Source organism: Drosophila sechellia, chromosome 3L (assembly GCF_004382195.2).
Source record: "Drosophila sechellia strain sech25 chromosome 3L, ASM438219v1, whole genome shotgun sequence".
Lineage (NCBI taxonomy): Eukaryota > Metazoa > Arthropoda > Insecta > Diptera > Drosophilidae > Drosophila > Drosophila sechellia.
The window spans coordinates 12,649,484-12,668,504 of NC_045951.1; the positions used below are offsets into that span (position 1 = coordinate 12,649,484).

The 19,021-nt window shown below is 40.7% G+C and overlaps 3 protein-coding genes across 4 annotated transcripts; 1 reads left to right on the plus strand and 2 right to left on the minus strand.

The window, feature by feature from the left end:
- Positions 1 to 2,790: 2,790 nt before the first annotated feature.
- On the minus strand, positions 2,791 to 7,051 carry LOC6605513 (putative odorant receptor 69a). 2 transcript variants are annotated; one of them, XM_032719285.1, is made up of 4 exons: positions 6,058 to 7,051; positions 3,373 to 4,347; positions 3,060 to 3,215; positions 2,791 to 2,997 (listed from the first exon to the last, which is right to left on the minus strand). In XM_032719285.1, exons 1-4 carry the CDS (start codon positions 7,030 to 7,032, stop codon positions 2,947 to 2,949), a joined length of 2,157 nt encoding a protein of 718 aa, XP_032575176.1. In that variant the 5' UTR covers positions 7,033 to 7,051; the 3' UTR covers positions 2,791 to 2,946. The 2 variants fall into 2 exon arrangements, with proteins under 2 accessions (XP_032575176.1, XP_032575175.1); XM_032719284.1 differs by lacking the exon at positions 3,373 to 4,347 and having other exon boundaries at positions 2,941 to 2,997.
- A 3,468-nt stretch (positions 7,052 to 10,519) lies between these two features.
- LOC6605514 (malate dehydrogenase, mitochondrial) lies at positions 10,520 to 11,679 on the minus strand. The gene has a single exon (XM_002030311.2). It carries the CDS (start codon positions 11,628 to 11,630, stop codon positions 10,581 to 10,583), a length of 1,050 nt encoding a protein of 349 aa, XP_002030347.1. The 5' UTR covers positions 11,631 to 11,679; the 3' UTR covers positions 10,520 to 10,580.
- A 74-nt stretch (positions 11,680 to 11,753) lies between these two features.
- On the plus strand, positions 11,754 to 12,938 carry LOC6605515 (malate dehydrogenase, mitochondrial). The gene has a single exon (XM_002030312.2). The coding sequence runs from the start codon at positions 11,822 to 11,824 to the stop codon at positions 12,863 to 12,865; it is 1,044 nt and encodes a 347-aa protein (XP_002030348.1). The 5' UTR covers positions 11,754 to 11,821; the 3' UTR covers positions 12,866 to 12,938.
- The last annotated feature ends 6,083 nt before the right edge of the window (positions 12,939 to 19,021 follow it).

Here is a 19,021-nt window from a genome sequence, read left to right on the forward strand (position 1 = left end):
TGAAGTTTATTGCTCTCGCTTAATAGACACAAATGCTAACAGATTTTTTGGGAAGCAAGTGCTGGCGTTATTTCAAGTTGGCCGGCACAAAAGAGAATACCATACCATTACCCCACTTTTATAGGACAACGCAGACTTTCTAATGCTCTTTAAGCTACATTTAAAACAAATATTTCTTATTCCAATTCCATAAAACTTAAAGAAGATAAATTCAAGTTTACAAAATGTATTTTTATATATATTTCATGTCTAGACATTAAACTTTAAATGGAGAGCATATTGTATTCCATTACATTGTGTTTTAGTTTTTTTCGTTGGGGGGAAACCCACCAACATTATATCCTCTCCGTCGCATTTTTTGACGTTTTCCGCAGTCGTGGTTTTTCCTCTTTGACTTGCTTTAGCTTTTGTTTTCCAGCACATGGAGCTTAGGCTGGGTCCCGACTACGTGCGGAAATGTGTCTAAATTGTGTGTAAAAATTTCACCATCCCGTTTTTATTACATTTTTGCGCCCCGCAGCCGCAAGTTGGGGTGACACCATATGGCCTAAACAGATAAGGCTAAGTAATTGATGGACAACGGACTAGCTTTTGTAAGTGGTTCACTTAGCAGAGGCAGGGGCATATTGAAAATAAATTTATCGTTAAAGAATTTAAAATGAAAGAGGTCTTAAAGCTGTAGTTATAAGAATCACAAACTTTTTCTTTGATTGCCAAAAAAGTTCAAACCTTTAACACAATGTGGCTTAAGATCCCCACCTTTAAAATGTAACGAAGCATTTCCCCCAAAATTGCCCCAAGACAAGATTGTTACCATGTAGTCTATAACTTTTAAACGGTTTCAAACCAAAGCCAATTATGTCCTACCTTTCGCTCGACCACAATATAGCTTCACCCTCCACCAATATCACATAACATTTTCAATTACCATTTTGGGTGAATCGGCCAAGACCTCACCCCGTCTCTCCCCCAAAATTGGACCAAGTTTAGCTACGAAACTGAGACATGTTGTTTGAGTACATTTTGTGGTTTGGTCTCTGGCGGCAGCAGGGCTCTGGGAATTTTCGTGTTTTGTGTATGCAATTTTAAATGCACATCGCAGCTCAGCTCAGCCCAGTTTGGTTTGTTTTGGTTCACCCAACCAATTCCCAAGACCCATGTTGCTGTAACAAGCCGCCTTTGTTTGCTAAAAACTTATAAAGGCTATGGTCAGGACTTGGAGCCCAGGGCAAGCACGAAGCAAATGCCTGCAATGATGATCCTGCAGTTGAATCCTGTGGTGGAGCCACCACTCCCCTTGGTCTAGTCAATTTTTATACAGACTGTCGATTCTGTGTGTGCGGATGACTCCCTCTGGACAGAAATCTCTATTCCTTTGGCCATTGTCATGGGCACTGGGTCGTGTGTCACTTCCACATGATTGGGCAATTCACAATCTTTTTCATATGGCCACCCCTGCTGTTGTCTAAGCTGATGACTCAATTAACTGGCAAACGTGCTTTTGTAAGCTGTCAACTGGAAAGGCTTAGCAAAACTAAAGATGACCGATTACAATTAGCCCATATAATCGCTGGAATGAGCAAAAATGCTGATAGCCTGGGATTAGGGTTTTAGTTTCTATGAAATAAATTGGCTAGTCAACAAAAATTTAATCTGTTCTTTTAAAAATTAAGACTCCTACTGGTAAGTTTGAAAACCAACACTTTAGGCTATATAGGAAAATCCGCTCCTGAAAAGTCATGTCTCTACTAAAAGAAAAGTGTTAAATAACAAATAACTTCATTTTGAAGTCTGTTAAAATGTTATAAAAACAAACCATGTTATTTTTCCGTCAAAACGAAATATCAAATTTTCACGACTGTAAAAAGCACGAATTTCACCGCTTCGCATTTTAAATATTAAAACTTTAATCGAGAGAAGCGCTGGCATTAAATGGAACGTGGAAAATCCATGGCCAGCAAAAAGCTGTCATCGAAAGCAGGACAATAAATATGCTCTGCTCATGATTAATGATTTGCACGCGCAAAGCGAACTAACCGAAAAAACAGCAAAATTCTTGGCCAACTTGAGGGCCAGAACCAAAAAAACAGGCAACAGCGACTGGGCGGGCTTTCGGTTTGTTTGGCTTTGCGAGCAGCGTAGCGTGTATTAAGGGAATTAAAATGTTATTATATAAAACAAGGACAAGGGTCCGAGCAAGCTGAAGAATGAGAAGTTGGTGTGCAAAATGCGATGGTAACGCTGTTGCCACTGATCCAGGATAACGACGTGATAATCACACTCATCACAGCCACTCAGAGCCGGCGTATGAAGGGCGGCGATTGCCCGACTGAAGAAACCGCCAGGTGACTTGTACATAATTCCAGAAATTTTTGCAAAGAACTTAATTTTACGCTCCTGCATTTCCCAAATGAAAATCTGGACACATCCCCCGAAAATCCACGACCCTGACAACCTTTGTCTGGCTTTAATAAGTTTGCTTAGTTCCAGCCAGAAATGCACTGAAGCGGGCACTCAGTTGGCTTCCTTGAAATATCCTTCCATATCCGTGCAACCCGAGGTTTTTGTCTTTCATGTCGTCTTAAATGGCGTTGTTCAGGGGCTTCTTTTATTTTGCATTCTTGTGCAGTGAGTGTGAAAAAGTTAATGGGTCAACTATGTGGGTTCTCTCACAAATTTTAAGAATTTTTAATTAGCTCTAGGCAAAGCAGTTTTATTTAAACATAAAAATTCGAATAATTGTATTCGGAATTATGTCATTTTCATTAAGTAAAATAACACATTAGAATGTATGATTTACTAAATATTTTAATAAACAACTTTTCAGAGCTGATATTGATGATTTTTTTTAGTTTTCTAATATAAATTTTTGATCTACAAACTAAGTTCAACACTACGACATGCACATTTATATTATTTTGAGAGCTTAACTCTTTTTTGCTCCTCTTATTTCAGGGACCGCACACAGGTAAACATTTGATATGAAAACTTCAATGTCTGAAAGCCAAAACATGAATTAAAATTAAATAATATAAGCCATGTAAGTAAGGAAAACTCACTGCCATATATGTAGTAATGGATACAGGCGCCAGCTTGTAAGTTCTCCACATATAAGGTTTCGTAGCCCGCATCATCAGGATGAGGAGCATCCTTCGATAAGCAAGATCGCCCTCATACCAATTGTTATAAAAGGCCGCTGGCAATACTTTGTCACTCTGAAAAGAGAAGCTTTATCAGGGCACCAATATGATAAAAAGACTACTCATTGTTAAAAGAATAAGATGATCGATATACATTTACTATTTCATCATTATCAACCAAAAACGTATGTACACCTCGCAATAACTTATGTACAGGATATCAAAAACTTACCGTTAAAATCAAGTGCGTACCACTGCGGCACATTGAAAAATTATATGTGATGAATAGCAAAAGTCCGACTAAATGTTTTAGAGAGGTGCCAAAGTCGAACATGGTCATGGAAAATGCCAGAAAACAGGTGGATATCATGGATACCGAAAGACTTATGAGAAACGTAAAGTTAAAGGATCGATTAACTCCGTCGGCCAGATTAAGCAATTTTGTGTGATATACTATCAGATACTTCAATTGATCCTTAGCATGGGGATTGCGGGCATCGATGGTCTCCAGCTGCCTGGCCAAACCATCAAAGTGAATTTCTAGCTGGATACCAAAAAAGTTGATCAGAAACTGGATAAACATGTTGACGCACATATTGGTTTGGCACGAAAAGATTTGACAGACTACAGCAGCAAAAAATCCAGGAATTGATCCCTGAACCCGCCAGGGATACCAGGTACTACTCTGAATCCTATAGCCCAACTGCTGTGAGTTCGACAAATGTTCCCGAATCATTAGAAGAATTGGTAGTGAGTTGTAGTAGGCAACGGCAGAGGTATAGAAAATAAGCGTATTTCTTATATGACGCTTATATTCCTCTTGATAGTGGTGTGTGCGATACGCCCTGTGCTTGGTTAGTTGAAATACTTCCTCAAATTCATTTAGTAAGTGCTCAAAATGGGTCTTAAGGCTCAGCATCTTCCACAAGTTGAGGGTGCCCACAATGGTAAATCCAAGCATGCTGGCCACAGATGCCAATTCAGCTAAATAACCAATTGGATCTTCCGTTCTTCCATCAACGAAATATCCGTACATGACGCAGCCAATATTGTGATAAATCAAATTTATTGCTCCAAGCCAGAAGATAATGCGTTTTGCCAAGTTGCGTTTGACTTCCAAGGATCGTCTGCCATTCCACGTGTATCTGGGAAGTTGGGCCGCTTGACACACGAGGTCCTGGTACCGCATAAAGTCCTCCAACTGCATCTGGTCCTGAATTATTACTGGATTATGGCACCGTAATCCCAGACGTATTAATGTAATTGGTGGGACGATTACTGGTGAGAACCAACTGCCAACTGGAGCAGCTGGTTACTAACGAATTTTTGAAAGTCTTCGGTTTTAAAATTCATAATGGGAAGCACTTGGTCGGGGCAATTTAGGAACAAATTATTGGAATATTTAAGCATCAATTAGATCTTTAAAGGTTATAGAAGGAGACAAGATTTTCCAAAAGCTAAATTTTGTTAGAGAAAAAAATAATTTTAATGAATAGTAAGATCGCTTTAGTCGAATCCTAACTATCACAAGGATCCACCTATTTCAAAATATGATATGGTAATAATATATAAAATAACTTTAAAACTTACCGCTAATGTGAACTCAGTGCCCAAGAAGCAGATGACAAAATTGTATACGATAAAGGCAATAAGACCATTTAAGCACTTAATTGCAGATTGCAAATCGAGAAGCACAATAGCTACACTTGTCATGCAAAGTGCAGTTGTGGAAAAGAACAAGCCGCTACAAGCCAATCGGCTATTTGTATAACATGACTATGGTATGCGAGAAGCCTTCTCAATTCCTGATTGGCGCCAGGATGACGAGAATCCAGCTTGAGTAATTGATTGGATATAGCGTCGAAGTGCAACTTCAATTGATAGGTGATAATGCTGATGATATTGTGAGTGCCCAAGGAAAAGGCAACGCCCTCAATAGAGGCGATAAGTGTGGCAAAGTGACCAACACCGTATCCGATTGCTGAACCATAGACATTCCAAGGATACCAAGTATTAATCTGAGTCTTATATCTCATTTCCATACCATCCATTTGATATTCGTACATCATAACCACAGGAGGAGCAATGTTGTAATACATGGTGAACATCCAAAAGTATATAAACTCGAATTTCATCAAACTATTTGCCATTTAAAATTGGACTGCTGGCGGTAATTTCTATCTCTGGGTCTTGGATATAGTTCTCTTAGGTCTGTGAGCAAAATTTCAATCTCAGGACGACGATTCGAGAGGACACATATATTAAAAAAACCAACTGCAACTAGCATCAGAGCACCTGTAGCCTCTGAGATATCAGCAACGAAAATTTGGGTATCCGCTGCCTTCCGTCCGCATATGGACCAATCTATAATTACTCCAATACATTGATAAGCTAGGCAAAAGCTACCTAGCAAAAAGAATGCTCTTCTAAACGTTGGATACAAATCTTCCTCTGCTGACCTCTGGGACCACTTAAATCGTGGAACCATCGCCAGACGCAAACTGCTGTCGAAATACTTAAAGTAGCCTTCAAATTCCATCCTGCTCTAAACCGTGACTGTCGTAATTGCGCTATATTACCGACCTTTATAAGCTAGCCTGTAAAAATCGAATTGAGTAATTTGTAATCATCTATATTAGGGTTCCTGAGAAAATGGCAACTGCGTTTCGACCATCGTATAGTATAGTGTATAGTGACATCATAATCCATTCCAATCAATAAGTACTGATACCTTATAAATACTATTTTCCCGAAGAATCAGTTCTTCACAAGGAATGATATATGCTTAGGTAAGCTGCACATATGCTACAAAAGTGAGCCTGAAGGTGACAACTGTTTTATTTACTATTTAGTGTAGTTATAGTATCAAAGTTATATAGAAATCTATTAAATGTCTAAGACACATGTTCGTACTCACAGCTAAAGTGACCTCGGTTCCCATGTAGCAGATGACAAAGTTGTAGAGGACGAATGCCACTAGACTACTGACATACTTGAAGGTAGATGCAAAGTCCAGTAACAGTATAGAAACACTTGACATACATATGGCAATAGTAGCACCCACTAGGCTGGAGCCGAATACGAAGTTCAATATGTCATTGACTTGGTCGCCCAGCTGAAGGATCCGGCAGTGGTAGGCGATGAGAATCCTTAACTTCTTATGAGCTCCAGGCCGACGGCAATCAAGTGATACTAACTGACTAGATATTCCATCGTAGTGCAACTTTAGTTGGAAGGATAACAAGCAAACAAGATTCTGGGTGACTATACTGAAGCCCACGCCCACAAAGGAACCCACGGTTATGCTTAGTACAGCCATACCAAATCCAAGTGCCGACCCATGGACTTTCCATGGAAACCAAGTGTTGGTCTGCGTCTTGAAGCTAAGATCATATCCCTCGTGCAAGTGTTCCCAAAGAAGCAACAATACTGGTGCACTATTGTAGCACACGTAAAAGATCATATAGAAAAGGAACTCAATTCGCATTATTCTCATGGCCATGTCAAAGTAATGCTGGCATCGATAGTGATTTTTCGTGCATATCGGATATATATGATGAAGCTCCTCGAGTAATGTTTCAATTTGATTGCGGTTTATAGAGATCGCATATACGTTACAGAATCCCACAAATGTTATACAAAAAGAACTGCACATTTCAGATAATTGTGCCACAAAGGTGCCGTTGTCCGTGGCAAGCCGTCCATTGCAATACCAATAGATGAGCACTCCAGCAATCTGGTATATCTGGCAAATGGATCCAAGAAGGAACACTATCCTTTGCTCCGAAGCGTACAACTGTCTTTCAGCAGGGCGTCCTTTCCATTGATATCTTGGTATGCATGACATCCAGCAACCCAAGTCTATATACTTCATATGGTCGTGCAACTGCATCCTGCTTTCAACTATGACTGAATTGCCCACAAAGGAAACTAGTTGCTTTTGGAGGCCAGATTTGAAGACCTAATTGAGCAATATTAAATCAATTCTTGGGAAAACCAACTGCTGGTATAACAAGAAATCAGTGATGCGAATCTAGGGAAAAAGCGCCAAGTACTCAATCAATAAAAAAAATGTTAACCATAATGGCTTAGTGCCGAATTAAATTATTGGATGTGTTTGTATAAATTATTTAGTAAAATCAACGAATTTTTTTCGAATGACACATTTTTTAGCCCACATTTGTGTTGAATTCATTTCGCACATTACTTGTTTGTTCATTCAGTTTATATTCGTGTCAAGCTTGTAATGATGATGCCTTTGAGCTGGTTAGCAGGCTTTTATGCGCTTGTCTATGGCTGCTGATATCAGCAGACAAGTGCTGCTCGTTCTGCACTCCATTTCCGGCGGAAGTCCACCCAAGGAGACACTTTTATGTACAGACATATATACTGTGTATATGCGCCGTGCCTGCATGTTTGAGTATGTGTATTGTACTTGGCGCTTGTTTACTTCTTTGTTTATGGGCATCCTCGTGGCACCCGCTCTTTTACGAGTCCATCCTATTGCCAGTTTTTATTGTTGCCTTTATTCTGCGGTCTACTTGGTTGCGCCTCATGTGCTCCACGCTACATGCTCCCTGGTCCCTGCCGCAGGCTCCAGGATCCAGGATATGCTCGAATATGCTGCTCCCCTCGCCCAGGAGTGTTTTTGTTTGCTATTGATTTATGGTTTGGTGATTTCGCTCCTTGTACGGGATTTTCTGTTTACTGTCGAAGTCTCATCAGCGTTTTGTTGCGGTAATTAAACTCTGATTGGTTTTCAATTGTTTTTATTGATTGGCACTGGCGGTTGATTTCTTTTTTATTTTTTTGCTTTAATCGAGCTTCTGTTGATTCGCAATTAACCATCGAAGTCCCCGAGCGTCATCGTCACGGACAAACTGACTTAAATTCAGTTGAAATTGCCTTTGAAAGTAAAATTTATGAAGACAAACAAAAGCAGGAAAACTTGGCAGGACTCGCGGGCGAGTACCCGGCCAATTGCCAAAGGACTCAAATCGAGCGGCAGCTGCGCGTAATGGACAATTTGAATTATCCTTCCGCCTTTCGTTTGGCGGAGGAGTGTGAGTAATAGTTTTGGCAGCCAGCGCCATTTTGGCCAGGAATTTATGGAGATCCATGAGCCAAGGGCCACTACATCGACTCCGTAGCTCTTGGCAGAAGCCTCTCCAATTCATCTCCTTCGTCCTGCCCGCTGACAAGTGCAAAAGTATAGCAAAGTTATGGGCCACCGACTCGGACAACTCCTAACTTTCAGCTCGGAACTCGCAACTGTTGGACTTATCGATCCGCCGGATCGGGCCTTTTAAACTAATTAAGTCCCAGTGAGGCGGACAACACATGCTACTAATTTGCGAAATTAACGTGTTTGTTTTGGCCGCTCTCTAAATAAATTACCTCCAAAAAAACAAAATACAGGAAAAAACGAGCGGCCAAAGGTAAAGGCAATGGCCATAAATTCGCATCGAAAGCGAATTCCGAGCTGCAACTTTGGGTTGCCTTGTTTACTGCCCACAAAAAGGATCCCCTTCTCAATACCATGGCCAAAAATTACAGCCAACTGGAAAATTTATGTGGAGCTCCATGGAAATTAAACGCTCTGGGCCTTTAGCAATGGACCAGCTGCTCGGACTTCCGGCTTCCTGAGGCGCTTTCCTATTTTGACAAGGATCTATGAAAATAGTGTGAAAAATTATTGTTCAACTCCCCCTCGCTCGCCGGGCATTCTAAACTGCTAAATTAAGATAAATGAGCACATTTAGCCGGAGGAATTTATTTGTTTTGATAAGCGTGAAACGACTCTGCTCGGATTCGCATTTCGGGTTCGCATTGGTCCGAGAAAGGGATGTGGCATATAAATCTTTTTCAAAGAACATGTGTTATAGAAGCGCCAGCACTTTAATTAGAATTAAGAAGAAGCGTTTTTATACCCTTTGACATCATTTAGTTATTGATTGCTGCATTAAATAAGAACGAAACTAAAAGCCAACCGAAACTCACCGATAAAAAACCAAGTTGTAGTATTATGATTTTGCTACTTGGCAACTTTTTTAATACGCCCGTAAAGATCAACAGCGAAAGTGGACTCGGGCCCAAATGACTTTGGCTAATAAATAAAGTTTTGCGATGCTCAGGTAAACACTTGGCATGACCCACAAAAAGTTTGTGCCCAAATAAACAGAAATCTGGGAGGGAAGCCAAATCAGAAATAAGAGTGCTCCCAAACTTGTGGAAATTTTTTTGGCCAGAAATTGTTTGCTGATGTGGCTTAGATTTTTCCTGCAATTAGTTAACCCATAAAGAGAAAGTGTTGCATATGAAATATATGACCACAAAATGCCAACAAATTGCCCGGAGGCCAGAAACCGAAAATTTATGAGGTGCCAGAGAAAAGCATTATAGGCAAACGAAATACGGTGTAACTGGGGAAACCATATTCGTGCGGAAAAGGAAATAATTTATTCTATAGATTCGCATGCTAAAAAAAAATAAAATTAATATTTCATGTCTTCCGTTTATGATCCTTCTCAAATCCTGAAGTGCCATATTATCAACCCACGTAATGACTTGGAAAGCCACTTAACTGAGACACCTTTTTGGGGCCCATGTTTTGTTATTTGGAAATACATTTTCTGGCCAACATGTTGCCCGAAATGCCTGGGCTTAATTTATATGTTGTCAGACCGGGTGGCAGCAACAAATGCAGCCGCAATAGTGGAATTACTCACATACACACGCTCAATTCGAAACTTGGCCAGGTGAACTCCTGGCGAAAGTGAAACTGGGTCGCAAGAAAGTTGTCGGGCCACCACCCACTTTCCTTTTGGGCAATGGGGGGACAACAAGATAAAATGGACACACCCAATGTGTTTTTCGTTTTACGGGCCGAGTGTGAAATAAAGTGAAGAAAATTGCTGCCTACTTTTGGGGGCCACACATGGGAAGGATGTTCGAGTTTTCCGGGGGAGCCAAAGATGGCCAAGCAATTTGTTAGCAGGTCGAGCTGAGCTGGTCTCAGTGCAAATGTAATTTACTGCCAGACGATATACGCTGGCCCACAGAAATATTTTGGCCGCAATTTATTTGCGGCCATTTAAACAGAAATAAAAGCAAATGAATTTAAAGATCCTCGTATCCAATCCTTACCCAATTACCTTGAAAATATTTAACTAAATGTAACCATTCAAGCTCCCGGTTGCCATAGAATGGTTTTTGTGCTTTGTCTAGACGGCTACAAAGACAAAACTGCCTGAAGGATGTAATCCAGATAAAATGCCAAATAAAATCTTTACTCCTACCAGATATTTCCGCCAAAGATTTTCGTTGAGGCAAAATATACATTTTTTCATTTCTGGAAACTTTCCGTGCTATTAATAAAATCTATAGATACCTTTTCCTTTATTAGTAAGTAGATAATACAGTAAAACATATTTTATTTGCTTACGGCAAGGCCGCTGGAATGGGAGAATGTGATTGTCCACTCAAAATCGTTTTGGCAAAATTGACACCCTCGTCGGCATTCTGTCGTAGAATAGGTAGTAGCTTTTCCAAAGCCTCCTTTTCGTAGTCGCTCATCTGTGGAAGTGGTATATAGCGCTTGATACCATCCTTTCCCAATTCCAATGGACTAGCGAAGAATGGGGCGTCGGTTAGCTTGGAGGCGACAAAGGCGCACTCGATTAGACCCTCCTGTCCAGCAATTCCACGCAGCAGGGAGTCCACGAAAGTAGCGCCAGCATAAGCCATCGATAGGGTGGCAGATCCTTTTCCAGCTTTGGCATTCACCACCTCGGTGCCCGCCTCCTGAATGCGATGAGTTAGTTTCTGAATCTCCTGGGGATCACATCTATATTTCGGCTGACACTGCGAAATGAGCGGTAGAATTGTAATCCCCGCATGGCCACCAATAACTGGAATGTTAACTTCATTCGGAGATATGTTCATAGAATCACCAATGAACTTTTTCGATCGCACCACATCCAGAGTCGTAATACCGAAGAGTCGTCGAGAATCAAAAGTTCCATGGGCCTTAAGAACCTCAGCTGCGGTGGGCACAATCATGTTGACGGGATTGGTGATAAAGGCAAGATGAGCTCGTGGAGAGGCATTGCTAATGGCAGTGGCAACTTTCACTGCAATATTTCCATTGGCAGCCATCAGGTGATCCCTTTGCATTCCTGGCAGACGTGGCATTCCTGCGGCCACGACCACCACATCAGCTCCACTCACCGCCGACTCTAGTTCCTGTTCTCCGGTAAAACCTATCACCTTTCCCGTTTGGCTAATATGGGATAGATCCGCAGCAATGCCCTTCATTTCGCTTAGATCATGTAGAGCCAGCTCATCGATTCCAGGACTGCGACGGAGCAGAAGCGATAGCGGTTGTCCAATTCCTCCTCCGGCACCCACAACGGCGACCTTTAAAGTGCGGACCACAGCTCGGCATGCAGCTAGTTTTGCCTGGCTTTTAAGACTTTTCAGTAACAACATTTTGCTCAGAATATAATGAATATTGTTGCCGGATTCCAACTGTTGACACTTAAAAGCAAAAGCCTACTAATCAGATAAAATAAAAGAAAGGCATCCTAAATTTTAGTAAGTTTACGACTTACCTTTTGATTACACTTCTCCTCGTATCGAAACCCACTTGAAATTTTAACATATTAAACAAAAATTATAAAATGTTTTTGGCCTCTACATTGTTAACCCATGTTGGAAAACTGCCTCTGAAGGTCCAGCAGCTTGGATATATCAACCGAGGCCTCAAGGTCGCCGTTGTGGGATCGGTGGGTGGAATCGGTCAGCCGCTGTCCCTTCTTCTCAAGCAAAATCCGCTAATCTCAACCCTGTCGCTGTACGACATTAAGAATACAACCGGAGTGGGAGTAGACTTATCTCATATCAACACCCGGGCTTCAGTGTGCCCATTTGAGGGTAAGAATGGTTTAAAAAAAGCTATGGATAAGGCTGATATAGTGGTGATACCGGCGGGTTTGCCACGTAAGCCCGGAATGAAGCGCGAAGATTTGGTGGACGTGAATGCCAGCGTTGCCTGCGAAGTGGCTTTTGCGGCTAGCGAAGTTTGTCCCGGTGCCATGCTTGCCTTCATCACGAACCCCATCAATGTGATAGTACCCATCGTGGCCACGATCCTTAAGGCAAAGGGTACATACGACCCGAATCGACTATTTGGTGTCACCACTCTGGATGTGGTACGAGCCCAGACCTTTGTAGCGGACATTCTCAACGTTAATCCACAGAAAGTGAATATACCCGTAATCGGTGGCCATACAGGTCGGACCATCCTGCCCATCCTGTCGCAGTGTGATCCCCCCTATAAGGGTACCGATAAGGAACGCGAGGCTCTGATCCAACGCATCCAAAATGCGGGCACAGAGGTAGTTAATGCCAAGGATGGCCTGGGATCGGCCACCCTATCGATGGCCTATGCAGCCGCTCAGTTTGTAAGCTCGTTGATAAAGGGTATCAAGGGTTCGAAGGACGAGTGCATTGTGGAATGTGCCTATGTGGAGTCCGATGTCACGGAGGCCGAGTTCTTCGCCACCCCACTGATACTGGGACCCCAAGGTGTCAAGGAAAACACAGGATTGCCCGATTTGGATGATGACGAAAGGCAAGCTCTAGATTGTATGCTACCCATTTTGAAGGAGAGTATCGCAAAGGGCATCAAATTGGGCGAGGGTATGATGAGCAGTTGCGCATAACAATGGAGATATAATTTACATTAACAGATTATTCCGATTTTGGTTGTCTTAATAAATTATATATCTGATGATAGGGAATGTTTAATGCAGTCTTAAAAAGGCAAATGGATTTAAATTATGAGACTGTTCTATTGTTGGACCACAAGTTTTATGGCCGTAATGCTGGTAAGCTAAGGAAACCCTCAGTTTGTAACTTTTTTCCTCTTTGTTTGATGTCGGGGATCCGGGCGCGAAAGCCACTGACACAGCTGGAACTCGGCACCAAACAGTTTCGGATTCCCATGCCATCAGCGAACCCAGCGCAGCCGCAAATCTTTGCGGTCTCGTCTTAATGGCAAAGAAATTGTGATTTATGTCTCGAGATTTGTACATTTAGGCTGCTTGACTCAAGCGTATGTATATATACACTTTAATGCACACGATTTAGTTTCCTTGTTGAACCTAAGTAGTTTGGCAAGCAAACTTTGAAGAAGTTTTTTGGTACTCCTGTATCCGTATCACTCATTACTTAATTAGTTGCAATTTTATTTTTCAGTCAGCCAAAGGTGGCCAAATTAGTTTCCCTGTTCAACTGAATTACATTAATTGAATTCGGGTCTCGACATCTTTTGGGTTTTGGTTTTTGGGTAGAGAAGACTTCTTACAGAAAAGTGTCTGAGTCGACAGTTTTATTGCTGTCGGCATGAAAACTTTACGCTTTTTGGCTTGTATGCCCCTAAAAGGCTTATAATGTAATTAGATTTGTCGTCGCCTTTGTTATGGCTCGACCAATGTTATTATTTTGACACTGCCGCCACAAAGGTCACCGTTTTGGAAATCTAGATTTTAATGTATATATAGATTACTTTTTAAGCTGAAAAGCATTAAAACTAATATAAATGCAATTCTTTAAAGGATAAAATAATATAAATACCTTTGGCTTTACTTCTGAATTAAAGTACTCCTTAAACCTTTTAACAATGCCTATTTCGTTTGGGCCACTTTATTGTTACCAGTTTGTTGCATAGGTGGGCAATAATTTACAGAAATTATACATGACCACTTAAGTTGTCATTAACGTTAACGACCACCAAACCGAAAGGGAGCGGTCGAAATGTGTGTCGGGCCATTATGGCCTCGTCTGAGGAACGGCTTTTGCAAGTGTATGTGCACTTTTTGTCGATGGTGGCCTCCTGTCGACGACTTCAGCTGGAGCTGAAGATGGAGCGGAGCTACGGAGCTGGTGGTCGTGGGTCCGGGTAATCCAAAATTAATGGTCTGTCAGTCATACTCGTGCTACAATTTTAGCCCACTTTGGGCCTGAGACGCTGATGCAAGCGCAGCTACAGCTGCGATTCCCTCTTATAGCCGTTTCTGTGCTACATCCTTTCTTTGTGTAAATTTCCGCTTTCCGTTTTCGGCAAAGTAGACCAAGACGGGCTTAATCGAAAACGTATGAATGCAGCCCAGATCTAAAAGGCCTTTCTAGAGATGGTGCCTTGGTAACTAATGAACTCACGGGAAGCATAAATGCAAATATTTTATGCGGTGTTTTGAAACGATTCCAAAATTTAAACAGAGCCGTTATAATTTATATTCATATTCATAATTCATATTTAGTGTAGCGAAATAAACGTTGTTTTTCAGATAGTTTGTTTCTAAATAGTTAGTTTGAAGCTAAGAAATACTTTTTTTCAAGTAAAATATCTAGTTATTATTAAATTTATATCAATTTATATTACTCACAAGAAAGTGTCTTCGATTTAAATTGAACTTATTTTTACGTGATTTTCATGCTTGATGAGTTTTCTTTACCCATCCCTAACCCAAAGCCACAGCACTTAAGCGCCTTTCGTGTTGCGCTTTTTGGCCCTCTTTTTGGCCAGGCCCAGACTGTGGTTAGAGCAGCCCCAGCCAAGTTATTACAAGCGCAAAAATATTTTCACTTAAGTAGCTGCCACCATTTTGCTCAATTTATTTCCAACATCAAGCTCTCTCGTTCCCTTTTTTTAATTTAACACACAATTTTCGTGTAATGTTTGGCTTTCAGTTCGCTGCTCTTTTGAGCAAGAACATTTTACAATCTTCGGAGGGGGGCACAAAAAAACCGCTTCGTAATATTTAATTGAATGTTTTTCTGTTAAATGTTGCACCGGCGTTTCTCCTCAGGCTGAGCAAAATATACGAAATAAATCATATATTCATCGTTGGTGCCCCAACCAGAGGCACATAAAATTTCGGATGCAAAAATCTGTGCAAATATGTTGGACACTTGACTGCTGCTCATACATGGATTTGTTTGCTGTGGGTGGATGCACCTTTTTTCATGCCATTTACGGGTCAACTGAGCGAGGGGCCACCCACAGATATGAGACTTCTGGCTATAAATGAAATTCAGAAAAAAAAAATTTTTTTGACATCGTTTCAGAAAATATATGTACGTATTTTCTGTACTTTTGGGCATTTAACGATGCGTAAAAGCGTTTGCAATTTCGGTTAATTGAATTGTTTCTTTATGCAATTTTATGGTATCTGTTGAGCGTAATGTGAACTCAATGGGAATAGATATATTTTTAAAAGGGACATTTCCTAGTGAATGCACAGATTTTGTTATGTTTGTATGTATTACTTTGTGCCTGTAGTTATAAAAGTTCATTTTTGACATATAACCATTTAAAACTTTTAGTAAGCAATCCTGTGCTGACGCCACAAATATTCTATTCAAGTGTTGTTTCTTTTTTCCACTAGTTGCTTACGTTAGCAAACTACCAATGCCTGTTGAGGCGGTAATATTCAACGTAAGTACCGTCAAGAGAAAGTGTTTAAGAACACAGAGATGCCATCTACGAGCTCTGATTATCTGTAAATCAAATGTAATGAGATACAGCTTGGGCTAGGATTACACTTACACGACTCATGCGAGACTCCCGAGGGAAAAAGAGCAAAAGGAGCGGTTATTTTTACGGCCTCAGCGGAATACGAAGTGCGAGCTGCGTTAGAAATCGGCTCCCAGGACATTCCCGGGATTTAGGGTCGATGGCGAAGCAAGTGACCCATAAAATATCACGTATACGCAGGCCACATGGCCGCAGGAGGGCGCTGGATGATGAACTAACACGGACATATGTTCGTGTGTGGATGCGTTTTTATGATTTGTGGCATAAGGCCCGAATACCAGCTGATTGTAAATCTATGCGGGCCTCAAGAACCGCCAACCCCCAAAAACCTCCATTGTGGTGACTCAGGCCTGAGTGAAGCAGCAAAGGAGGGAAGTCGTTTAAAAGTATGTGTGTGTGTGTGGGGGGGAATGGGGCCAGGATGGATTATATTCGCCAGGGTCAAATCCTCTGCGGTTTTGCAAGCTGTCGCCTTCATCTTTAAACTTTAATGGCCAGCCAAAAGTTTTGGGCCGTGTCTAAGCTTTAGTCAACAAAGACTTGGGCACGTCGTGGCCACAACCAGATGCTTCCGCTCTAGCGGAAAACGTCGTTCTTATCCCCACTCCCCTGGTCCCTGGTTAATTCCCAGTACGTGTCCTGTTAGCGAAACGTTTTCCAAATATTTATTTATTATTTACTCCCGTCCACCTTCTGGTTTTTGGCCTTCAAAAGTCCAGATAGGCGAAATAAACTAAAAATGTTGGGGGGGTATTTGATTTAGCTGCTCTTTGACATCGGGTCTTAGTGGCTCTATTTATCTACGTGACGTTTTCGAGGCTCTTTAGCCAGATAACAACTGAAAGCTGTCAAACACGACGTATACTTAATATTAATTACTGCATGCAACAAAAATTCACCTAGAATACACATTTTTTTTGCATTTATTTCGCTGAAAGTTAAAGTATGTGCCCAAACGACAAGACAAGTATTGCTACAAAAATAAATTCGTTGCACTTGTAGAAATATATTTCCATCATTTTTAGGGATTTGCGTTTGTGAACCACAAGCAAAGTTGAGTAATTGTCTAATTAAGTCATTAACTAAATTGCTTGAGCCCCTTTTTGCTGAATAATGTTCGAATCGTATTCCAAACTAAGCTAATTACGTGTTATATGCCAAAAAATCCTAATTTAGGGCTGTTGGTGCTGAAGGTGATTGATGTTTAGGGAAACCGTATTTTGGCCAGTAAAAAAGCTTTAATTGCTCATACACTTTCTTTAATGGTACATAAGGACACTCAGTTTTCTTTAAGTACATATGTGATATTGACCTTCTGTTTCTTTAGATGATTGATTTTTAGTATTTATACATTCGCCCCATTTTCTCGCAGTGCCAACACTTTCATTTCATGTAAGTAAAGGCCCAGACAGAAATCTAGGAATTATTCACATGCATCGAGAGCGTAAACCATTCCCAACCACTTGCAATTAACACTAAAATTAATTCATATTAATTAAGGCTCAGGGACGGGACCAAATGAGAACACACTTAGTGCCTGGGGCTGTTAGCTTTTATGAGACTCAAATAGAATGAGGGCGGGGCAGCCAGCAGCACTCCAGTCTCCAGTCGAACAAATACTGACCTCAACAAGGCAAATGTAATAAATAAGAGGAAGGCACAACAAATTGGTTGGGAGTAAATGGGCAAACCCTGACCAGACATAACAACATTCATTAATAAGCACAAACGAAATTGCTGCCCAGCTGGATATGGCTAGAAACCAAAAGGGAGAACACGACCAAAAAAAAAAAAAAAGTTAAAGCAACAAACCGTAAAGACAGCACGCATAATATTAATAACATTTAATAAGTTGCTGTAATTAGTGGTAAATGGGTGGGGAAATGGCAAAAAATGATTTGGTAATTATGATGGATATTTAAAACGTCTCAAATTTAAGCCAACATATTCAGAGCAGACCCTTATGAATACAGCCCCAATTAAGCAAAATCCCTGCCATTAAACTAATTAACCAACATTTAAAATATTTCTGAACCATAAAAAAAAAAAAAACTGAATGCTATAGGGAACCCTGGAAATTCCTTCGTATAAATAAGGGTAAACATTTTGTGCCGCAACATTAACTATATACAATTTCACACCTTTTTTGGTGTCAACTTGCTTTGGATTTTCCCTTTGTTTCCGTTTGTTTCGCTGACAGTTGAACAGTTGAAACTGATGTCAAGTTGACATTAAGTTTTTCATAAAATGTTGCCAGAATATTGTTGAACTTGGCTTTCAGAACATCAAAAGTGGTGGCAATAAAAGTTTATGAGATTTGAGGGAAGTGTAATATTGGAAAACATAAGGCGCTACAAAAACGTTCGACCTCGATTTAAGCAACTTTGCTGGAAGACAAAGTTTGCAACCACAACAATGTTATAATACTTAAACTTATTCTTATCTGAAAATACATAGTCATTAAATAATTCTCTAAGCGATTAAAAAGAGAACAAACTATATTCAATTATTCTAAAACACTCCCAGATTCAACAAGAGCAGTCCCCGAAATTGTATGGTTTATCCTTGTTAAGAGGATTTCAAATAGTTACTCCTTGAGCGAACAATATCTTAATGTTGCTCCATTCAGGAATATTGTAAACATGGCACACATTTCAGGGCGTAAATTTCAATCAAGCCGACTAATGTGGGCGGTTTTTACTTTGTTCGTGTCTCGCCCACCAACATTCCCTATAAATACATCCACCCACCACCTTCTGTGAAATGTAGATGCCGATATTTGGCGGTAGTTCTTAGGCTCAGAATGGAACAGGTGTTGGCAACTACACGACGCCTGATTGCCTACTGTGAGCAGACGAATACATTAATGATAATGCTCCTTTGCCGGCGGGCAGAATGGAGCAGCCAACCACCAAGTGACATCATTAAACCAACTGCCAAAGTAAATCATATGTGTATGAAACTTTAGGCAACAATTCTGGGTATAACAATAATCTTTTGGTAGGTGGGAGAACCCAGGCAAATAAATTTATGCCAGTTGAACTCTTGGCAAAGTCGAAGATGACAAGAGTTTGTCTGGGTAAGCATTACGCATATAATTCAGAAGCAGTCAATCAAATTAGGTTTAATTAGGGAGTTCCACACTCATCAGGTTAGTGGCTGCCCTAGGTTGTAAAATAGTTTTTGAAGATAGATAGTTTGAAGATTGTTAGATAGATCAATAGAATTTTAAGTCATTGTTTAAAGAGGATTAGAACTGAATGGTAAAAGTAATAAGATA

Excerpts from the sequence above, each read along its gene's own strand:
- LOC6605513 (XM_032719285.1), bottom strand. The coding sequence starts at position 7,032 with ATGCAGTTGCACGACCATATGAAGTATATAGACTTGGGTTGCTGGATG. Across the intron at positions 3,216-3,372 it reads GTACGCACTTGATTTTAACG|AGTGACAAAGTATTGCCAGC; the intron begins GTAAGTTTTTGA and ends TTCTCTTTTCAG. Across the intron at positions 2,998-3,059 it reads CCATTACTACATATATGGCA|ACATTGAAGTTTTCATATCA; the intron begins GTGAGTTTTCCT and ends TTTGGCTTTCAG.
- LOC6605514 (XM_002030311.2), bottom strand. The coding sequence starts at position 11,630 with ATGTTGTTACTGAAAAGTCTTAAAAGCCAGGCAAAACTAGCTGCATGC.
- LOC6605515 (XM_002030312.2), top strand. The coding sequence starts at position 11,822 with ATGTTTTTGGCCTCTACATTGTTAACCCATGTTGGAAAACTGCCTCTG.